Genomic DNA, 10,224 nt, shown 5'->3' on the forward strand with positions numbered 1-10,224 from the left:
TTTGGACCCAAGTGCAGACAGACACAATAGGGATAGGTGGTAAATTGGTTTTAATGAATAAAGGGGCAGAAAGGGATTAAAGGAAGAGGGTGGGTAATGGTGAGGGGAAGGCAGGCTGTAGAGCAGGTGAATGTAGAAATCTGCTAGGTGGCTAAAACTGAGAGCTTGATGGTGTGCAGTCAGTTGGCATGGCTGGAGATCTAGGCACAAGGAAAAATTTGTTTTGGAAGTTGCATGAAAAGACAAAGGAAAAACAACTCCAGTATGCAAGATACTGAGTGGCCAACAGCGTATCTACCCCTGAGCAGGCTGAATAATCTGGCCATGAGTGGAAGGAGAGCCAGGGAACTTGAGCTGTGCATTGATGAGAAGATTGCAGACAGGTGAGGAGATGAGCCAGGTGCAAGATCAGGTAGCTGAGACACACAGACACAGCCACACACACAAACAGATGAGGGAGGAGGAGACACGGGGAGAAACACCAGAGACATGGCTGAGCTGTGACGGCAGCTTTCCATCTCACCCCTACCATTGCATTCTCATCATAACACCACTGTTGTTTAAATCATCTGCCCCCTCAAGTGCTCTTTACACCTTTTAATGGTTTGAACATTAAAAGCAAGTTTTGAACAAGGCAGTTTAAAGTACGTTATATAAGACAGATGTACATAAAGACAATAAAATAACAAAAAGGAGAAGAGAGAGAGAGAGAGAGAGAGAAAGAGAGGGAGGGAGGGAGGGAGGGAGGGGAGATATTAATAATACTAAAAGTATAATAATTAATAATGATAACAATAATCATCATCATCATCATCATCATAATGGTGATGACAGTAGGACTCAAGCAGGACCGCAGCAACAGGACCGACCACAATCCCACACAATCCCTCCCTGCTATAGGTCTAAACCTATAGCAGCAAAGCTAAGAGCCCGTGCAGGCCACTACTATAAGCTTTATCCAAAAGGAAAGTTTTGAGCCTATGTAGAGAGGGTGTCTGTCTCCCGAACTGACACTGGATGATGGTTCCACAGGAGAGGAGCCTGATGGCTAAAGGCTCTGCCTCCCATTTTACTTTTGGAGACTCTAGGAACCACAAGTAACCCTGCATCCTGAGAGTGCTGCGTTCAGTGGGGTAATAGGGTACTCTTAGGTCTTTAAGACCGCTACCTGGCCATGGAGAGCTTTGTATGTGAGTAGGAGGTTTTAAATTTTGTTCTCGATTTTACAGGAAGCCAGTCCAGAGTAGGGTTGGGTATCATTTGAATTTTACGGATTCCAATTCCAGTTCGGTTTCAGTTGCAATACTGGGGGGAAAAAAGAGGTCAAATGTTTTGATAACAAAAATATCTTTATGTTAACTGAACATTCACAAAGTAAATAAAAATGTATGATCCACACACAGACGTGCATTAAAAAACAGAGTGTGTCATGTCGAGTCTATCTGTCTGGATCCAAATGCAGAGAGAGCGGAGGCAGTAGTCGAGGTGCAACAGAATTTATTAGAACTCAGAGGGTTCGTGGAGGGGGACGTAGTGGAGAGAGCCTGGCTGGTCGGCAGGCAGGCAGGCAGGCAGGTTCGTCTGGGAGCTGCTCAGGAGGAACTCTGGAAGCCGGAGCGAAGAGGCGCTGGAGTTTTCTGCCACGAGGTAGAACAAACACAATCATATGAGACAGGGCTAACGGAGAAAAAACACAAGGAGATCCGTGGAACGTAGAATATTAGTTCTTGGAAAAATACAAAGCTAACACAATGGTTAGAGGCCCTTGATAACAATCACCATAACTGGCAGAACAATCTGGCGCCAGAGTGGAGATGAGAAAAGGGTTATATAGCAGGGGATGATGAGTGGAATGATCTGCAGGTGCGCCTCTCCGCTGCTGCCGACACTGCTGCCACGCCCACAGGTCCAGACACACAGGTAAACAGGAGCAGGTGAGGGAAAAGGGAGGGAGCAGACAGACAGGGAGAACATAAAAAACACAACAACCCCAAGTGAACGTCAAACTGCACTTATTGAACCAAAGGTGAATTGAGCCTTGACCAATAACTGTCCTTTCTGTTACTCCTGGGCAGCAGCAGTGACGCCTTGTGGTACAAAAGAAAACCCACACTCAAAATGCTGTTACTAAAGTGCATTCAGTGGGACTGCACAATAACTGCAGCCAAATAAAGTCAGTACATAAAAACAGAGGGACGGGGTATGTTAAAGATGTATGGATGTAGATGGATGTAAGACATCAAACACGGTACACTAATTCACATCGATGCCATGCTGCCTTAAACGTTCTGTCAGATATGACTTGCTGACTTGCATCTAATGAACTTCCCACATGCATTGTACTTTGCCTTGTCGTCTTTTTCTTTTACAAAGTGAAGCCGCACTTTTGACGTTTTCCACAGTCCATCTTCCGCACTGTGTGACGTAACAGGTCCTGACTCCTGGCAGATGAAAAAATGTGCTGCAGGCAGCCAGACGAGCCACGGCCTTGCAGATATATATGTAGCCTTTGTTTGCACTAATTCATTTTTATGTCATGTTTAGGAACCAAATAGCAGAACCAAATTTATTTATTTTTTCACGGGTACCATATAATTGCCATTGAGTACTCGGATCTAATTTGGAACTGAGCTTCAGCTCCCAACCCTAGTGCAGAGAGGCTAATATGGGAGTAATATGTTCTCTAATGTGAGTTCTATTCAGTACACGCGCAGTAGCATTCTTGATCAGCTGGAGAGTGTTCAGAGACTTATTAGTGCAGCCTGATGATAGGGAGTTGCAGTAACCCAACCTTGAAGTAGGACTAATTTTTCTGCATCTTTTGGTGACAGGATGTTCCTGATTATTGCACAAATCCTGATCAAAGTTAAATCCCAGATTCCCTACTGTGGTGCTGGAGGCCAGAGTAATGTTGTCCAGAGTAGTTATATCATTAGATGAAATGTCTCTAAGATGTTTAGGGCCATGCATAATAACTTCTGTTTTGTCTGAGTTCAGTAGTAGAAAATTACAGGTCATCTAGGTTTTTATGACCTTAATACGTGCATGAAGTTTAGCTGACTGATTAGTGTCATCTGGCTTAATAGATAATCATTACCTAATAATCCATTAATGTATTAACTCCAAGTCTGTTCTTCAGTAACTCATCATTATCTACTATATACCTCGAATCACAGTTATTTAGGAATTACTTATTAACGATACATTAACTATCAAGTCGTATTCAGAAGGAAGCAGGTGTATTTGGGTGATCTCAAGTTTTACACTAAACAGGTCTTTTGTTTGACACCTTGATGTTTTTACTTTTATAATTTACTTTTTATAATAATAATTTAAACTGGTTTAACTGTCCATCTCCTAGCATATACAGACTGTCTGCAGCAATACAAGGATGCTCTCACCAAAACCTGCTCCACCTCTTACTCCCAACTCATTCACTCTGGCTCCACCAACCCCAAAGCTCTCTTCTCCACCATAAACAAACTTCTGAAACCCATTGACAACACCTCCAACTCCTTCACAACCGATAAATGCAACTCCTTCCTTTAATTTTTCCAAACAAAAATCAACAATATCTACAGCAACCTCTTCTGCCCCCACCCCTCCACTCCTTCACCCGCCCCTCTCCCCCTCACCTCTCAACCCCTGCCTCGGTTCTCCCCTGTGTCTCCAAGGGACCTGTCCACCATCATGGCAGAAATTAAAAGCCCCACCTGTGCCCTGGACCCCATCCCATCCCACGTGGTCAGGAATTGTCTTCCAGCCATCTCCTCACTCATCACAAAAATAATTAGCTCCTCCCTCAGTTCTGGTTCAGTCCTTCAATCACTCAAACTGGCCGCTGTCACCCGCATTCTCAAAAAACCTTGACTCAACCCTGACATTATGATAAATTTCCAGCCCTTCTCCAACCTCCCTTTTTTTATCAAAAATACTGGAACGCACTGTTGCCACTCAACTTTAAACCCTCTTTGAACCTTTTCAATCCGGCTTCCATTCTCAACACAGCACAGAGACAGCCCTCCTTAAAGTCACTAACGACCTCCTCCTCTCTGCAGACTCCGGCCACCTCAGCATTCTCATCCCCCTGGACCTCACTGCAGCTTTTGAGATCATCAACCACTCCATTCTTCTCTCCCACCTTGAATCCTCCCTCAACATCACCGGCACTGCCCTCTCCTGGTTAAAATCATATCTCACAAACAGACAACAGTTAGTCCACATCAACAACAGCACCTCCTCCACCGCTCCTCTGTCCCACGGCGTCCCCCAGGGTTTGGTGCTTGGTCCAGTCCTCTTCATCCTCTACATCATAGGTTCTCAAAGTGCGGCCTACGGGCCGATGGCGGCCCGCAGAAACATTTCTGGCAGCCCGCAATGAATTACAGTTGTTAGTTTTAATCCAACTGTACATTGTTTTGAAAGGATGAATCTCTGTTTCGTGGTCTTTAGCAGCATCTATAGGGATAAGCGGTAATTACAGGTGTGGTTTAGACCTCACTTGACCTCACTCCCAGAGGTCCATGGTGCAATGGTTTTTTCACCACTGAGTCGGCATCTCCCACCTCACTCTGCCTCGGGGAAGAGGCCATGACTGCAGCTGTGAAGATGGAGTCGGAGCGGGAGCCAGAGCCAGGCCCCTCGAGAAAAAAATGTTGTGTCGGCGAGGAGAAAAGGCGGTTTCAAGATAAGTGGACAAACGCTTACTTTGTCGTACCTCACGGGTCGGATAAAGTCATGTGCCTGATCTGCAAGCAGGTTAATGCAGTGCTCAAGGACTTCAACATAAAACGCCATTATCAATTACCAATCATAAAACCTACGACAAATTCACCAGCGAGGAGCGCACCAGTAAGCTTGAACAACTTAAAAGAGGCTAAACTGCACAGCAGTCAGTTTTCACAAATCTAGCCAAATCCGGTGAAGCTGTAACACAGGCTAGCTAAGTGGTAGCTCAAGAAAAACCAGGCGGAGCAAGCCGTTCAGTGACGGAGAATTTGTGTGAGACTGCATTTTGAAAGTGGCCGACATTATATGCCCGGAGCAAAAAAAAAAACTCACAAGATGTGACGCAGTTAAGTGACACTAAATAGCTCTGTGACCTAGCGCTCCTTGTTGACCTGAATATTTGTCTCAGTGATCTCAATGTGAAGCTGCAGGGCCATGGGAAGCTCATTTCCACACTATTTAACAACGTCAAAGCTTTCCAGCGAAAACTTGAACTGCTGCAGGGACAGCTCAAACAGGGAGATCTAACCCATTTTCCCGCCTGCAAGGCGCTCGTAGATGACACAGACACGGATTGGCGCCACGTCTTATGTTACCTGCGTTCAGACAAGAACCAAAACCTCATAAAAAAACTCAGAGAGGGATTCGACCACCGCTTCTCCGACTTCAGGGACCACGAGAAGTCATTCAACCTCTTCCAAAATCCTTTCTCATGTGTCCCTGAGGAAGAGCCTGCAGAAATGCAGTTTGAGCTGATCAACCTGCAGGAGAGCTCTGAGGCCAGAGCAGCATATCGTGACAAGAATCTCATCGAGTTCTACAAAGGACTTTCACCATCCACATTCCCTGCACTTCGCCAGCATGCTGTCAGAATGGTCTCTTTATTCGGCACATACATTTGTGAGAAGACCTTCTCCACCATGGCCATCAACAAATCCAAGCTGAGATCCAGGCTGACAGATGGCCATCTACATGCTGTCCTTCCTATCGCAACGACGGAGATGGAGCCGGACATATTTGATTTGGCCAACCGAAAACAGCACCACAAATCCCACACCAATAAAAAAAGGTATGTTGACCGAGTAACAAATATTCAGTGTGACTTATTGACAAGCTTATTGATGACAGGCAATGATAGATATTAATGATGATGATGATGATGACTTGTTTGGTAAGCTTCTATTTTAAAAGTCTCTCTCTCTCTCTCGCTCCACCGCCACCCCCCATCCCGTAGCCTCTGCTCCTCTGGCGCAGACTTCCTCACTCCACCACACAGGACCAGGCACTGAACCTGGGGTGACAGAGCCTTCTCAGTAGCTGCCCCCTCACTCTGGAACTCCCTCCCCAAACACATCAGAGACTGTACAGACCTCACTTCCTTCAAAACACTCACCAAAACTCACCTTTTTAAAAACTGCTTTTAATGTCTAACTCATCTGTTTTTGTGTTTTTAGTGTGTTGTTTTTATTATTCTGCTTTTTAACCTGTAAAGTGTCTTTGTGTACCCTGAAAAGTGCTATATAAAATAAATGCATTATTATTATTATTATTATTATCTCATCTCATCTCATCTCTCCTAGCAAATGCCTGTGCTGGCCCACTGTGGGAAAGTGTGGGTTTAGTGTGGGCACTGTGGATAGGCCTATGCAGGGCCCATAGCAGTTTTGCCCTTCTGGGGCCTAACCTTGCCCACACTAAACCGTGGCACCGAGGCCCATGACAGGAGAGTTCAAAACAGATGGCCTGCCATGTTTCAGCAGAGTGATGTAAGTAAATGTGTATATTTGCATGTGCATGTGCTACTGAGTCCCTAAATGGTGGTAATAAAAATAAACAAGCAGTGGTGGTAGCAGCACTCAGATCCTTAAGAAAAGTACTGATACCACACTGAAAATTCTCAACAAGTCCTGCATTCAAAACTGTATTTAGATAAGGTTAAAGTGACATCCTTTAGTGAGTATGTAAGTATTACCAGCAAACGGACTACTCAAAAATATCAAAAGTAAACGTACTCATTTTGCAGTGAAATGCTCAGCCTTTTTATATCTGATGTTTTTGGATAAATATTACTGGTGCATTAATGTGTATGTGTCATCTTATTGCTGTAGATGTTAAAGGTTTGTAGTTAGGAGTTAAATTTAACTACTTTAAATACTGTTTAATCTACAGCAATGTGTCATATTCTATAAAGTCATCATGTTTGTAGCGGGGCTGTCCTGTGAGCCGACTTTTCATGGTGTCAGAAAAACAGCTGGTTTTCAAGTGTGTTACAATGTATTTTCCAGCTAATCCAAGAGGGTTTTTGGAGAGTTTATATAACTTGAGAAGGAGAAGATTTTTCTCAACACATAAAGGAACACGCGATCCTTTAGTTTATCACAGACATTTAACACATCCGGAGATACATGGTTTTCACAGGACAAGAGGGTCATGAAAATAATAATAATCTGTAAAGTAACTAGTACAGTAACTGAAGCTGTCAGACAGATGTAGTGAAAGGAGAAGTACAATATTTGCCTGTGAGATGTAGTGGAGTAGAAGTATAAGGTTGCATAAAATGAAAATGCCACTGTAAACAAGTAACAAATGGCTGTATTTTTTTTTTTTTTTCGTTAATACAATGTTTCAGGTTAAAGGATAACTACCGTTTTTTACAACCTGGACCTTTTTTCTAGCAAAATATATGATCATTTACTCACCCAGATAACTTTGGTGTCATTTGAAGTCGTTCGGACGAAATTAGATCCGGTGTAGCGCCGATATATCCATATAATGCGAGTAACGGGGCATCGACACACAGCCTCTATATAACGCATTATCTGCCACGAAACTAGTTCATTTCACTAATATTTTGTTACGATATGCTAGTGCTATTCCCCTCTGAGTCCGGGCTCGTCCGTTATCAACATCCGGGGTCAAACTAGCAGTAGCAGCTACAGGTAAACAAGCCGGGCTGTCGCGGGTGCGCGCGCAGCTCAGAGACGACATCTTCCAGGTCAGAGGTAGTAGGGCAACCTACAGACCCCGGATGTTGACAATAGACGAGCCCGGACTCAGAGGGGAATAGCACTAGCATATCGTAACAAAATGTTGGTGAAATTAACTAGTTTCGTGGCAGATAATGTGTTATATAGAGGCTGTGTGTCGATGCCCCATTACTCGCATTATATGGATATATCGCCGCTACACCGGATCTAATTTCGTCTGAACGACTTCAAATGACACCAAAGTTATCTGGGTGAGTAAATGATCATATATTTTGTTAGAAATAAGGTCCAGGTTGTAAAAAACGGTAGTTATCCTTTAATGCAGAGTTCTTGCACATAACTAAGCCAAAAGAGGTGTGAGTGCATCCTGAGAAGCCTTGTCATCTCCCTCAGTGAAGATCCAGACTATTTCTTTAAAGGATATCTGTTGAGGTCTTTGTAATATTTTTCCCATGTAGTTTTGAACAGTGTTACCCCCACTTATCTCTCCCATGGCACACTATTATCTGAAGAGTCTTAATATTAATCAATGTGCACAAAAAGATTCACACATATATTTTGTCATCATTGTAGAATATAAAAATATTTTCATTGTATAAAAAAATATAATTTCATATCATTGTAAAAAAAAAAAAATCCAAGGTTCACAAGTGTATTTCTTATTCACAGCTAATTATATTTTTCTGTTTGTGGTGTTCAGCATTTTACTGCCAGTATTCTCTATTTGTGTGGTTCAGGCCTCTGCTACTGAGGATGCAAAGAGGGACAACAGGAGTCACAGGAATTAACCTTGAGGAGATGGGGATGGGGAGCATCGAGGGCATTTAAGAGTGGAAGTCTATGGGCCTGGACAACCTTACACATGGACAGTTTGCCCTCTTCACCATCCCATTCTACCTCTCCTCGAGTATGACTCTACCTTCCACCCTTCTAAAGCAGCCATTCATGTCTGTTGTCAACTGACATGTCCATGTTTCTCCTCCCTGTCACCTGATTGCATGAATCTCAACTCAGGTTGAAATGGTCCTAAACATGATTCAACACTGTGATTCCTTTCATTGTGAATGACCAGAACTCTCTTCATGCTGTAGATCATATTTACAGACTGAGTTCTATTTAAATAGCAATGGGTATTCTTGTTAATCAGACTCTTGGACTGTAACATTTTGTGATTTCATTTTATTTCAATTATTTGTAGCCCAAAAGTGGTCCACACTACCTACAACAAGCTTAGGATTTTGAAAGACTGGAAAGATGCAGGCGCCTCCTTGTGGCAAATAAGAATAAATCAGGATTACAAGACTTTGCTTATTGAGCAAGACAGCTTTTTCAAGTCACTAAGGTGTGGATATTCACAATTATCCAGTTTATGGATGTGTTTTTATCCTGATCTGTGAATAAAATCAGATTGTTCCAAATTTGATGTGTACACATACACATTTTGCATGTACTCATACAGTATACCCACATACAGATATAGACGTACACAAAGCTATATATACCTCATAAATAAAGATGTATGTACACTCCCTTGCATAGTTATTTGTTCGACTTGTGCAGAAACATTTTTGCAACGTTTACAAATTAGTTGTATTTTAATTAAATATATTCTCTCATACCAGTATTCTTGTATTTTATTTTGATACATTTGATGAGCAAGAATATGTCATTGCAACAAGATACTTTTTGATGTATTTGTGGCCATCATAGTGCTTTGCTTTGACTAGGTTGGACATCAGTCTTCATAAGTACAGGTGCTCCACGTTGCCGATTACACTACTCAAAATGAGTTAGGAATATTGGGATATGGGTGCATATACGTGCTGCAACCGCCTTTTTCAAATCCCACCAGAGATTTTCAATGGGGTACAAGTCAGCCGACTGTGATGGCCACTTTAGTATCTTCCAGGACTTCTTCTGAAACCAAGCCTTGGTGGACTTTGAGGTATGCTTGGGATCATTGTCCTGTTGGAAGGTCCAATGACGCCCAAGCTTCAGCTTCCTCACAGACGGCATGACATTTTCTCCCAGGATTTCCTGATACTTGATTGAATCCACCTTGCCCTCCACACGCTGCAGGTTTCCAGTGCCAGAGGAAGCGAAGCAGCCCCAGAGCAGCACTGAGCCACCGCCATGCTTCAGTGTAGGCAGGGTGTTCTTTTCAGCATATGCTTCATTCTTCCTCCTCAATCATTTCATTTTTCATTTATTTATTTATTGAGTTGGGACAATGCACATTCATCAACATTGATGCGTTAAGCATCAGTGTAAATGCGCCGGATTTAGCATAACTGCTAAATTTCAGCCGTAGTCCCAAGGCAGGTTCCTAGACAACATAGACACAGAAGACTTTAAAACCTCGCAACGACAAATCATACAATGGACAATTACAAAACAGAACACAGACAGACAATATCAAGGCAAAGCAGGCGCAGACAGACAAGATAAAACAGACAATTTTAACCCACAGTTACAGAACAATGGACCAAAAGCCCCCGGGAACAGGCAT

General features: G+C 43.0%; 1 protein-coding gene across 1 annotated transcript; it reads left to right on the forward strand.

Annotated features, from left to right (window-relative positions):
• Nucleotides 1–324: 324 nt before the first annotated feature.
• Nucleotides 325–9,320, forward strand: LOC311264782 (EPM2A-interacting protein 1-like; the record flags this gene model as incomplete). Its single annotated transcript, XM_084365882.1, has 7 exons — nt 325–383; nt 3,675–3,811; nt 4,059–4,325; nt 5,107–5,797; nt 5,963–6,090; nt 6,309–6,494; nt 8,453–9,320. The coding sequence occupies 5 exons, from the start codon at nt 325–327 to the stop codon at nt 6,015–6,017; spliced, it is 1,209 nt and encodes a 402-aa protein (XP_084222008.1). The 3' UTR covers nt 6,018–6,090; nt 6,309–6,494; nt 8,453–9,320.
• Nucleotides 9,321–10,224: the final 904 nt, after the last annotated feature.

The sequence above is a fragment of the Pagrus pagrus genome (genome assembly GCF_965226575.1).
Source record: "Pagrus pagrus genome assembly, chromosome: 11".
NCBI classification, from domain to species: domain Eukaryota; kingdom Metazoa; phylum Chordata; class Actinopteri; order Spariformes; family Sparidae; genus Pagrus; species Pagrus pagrus.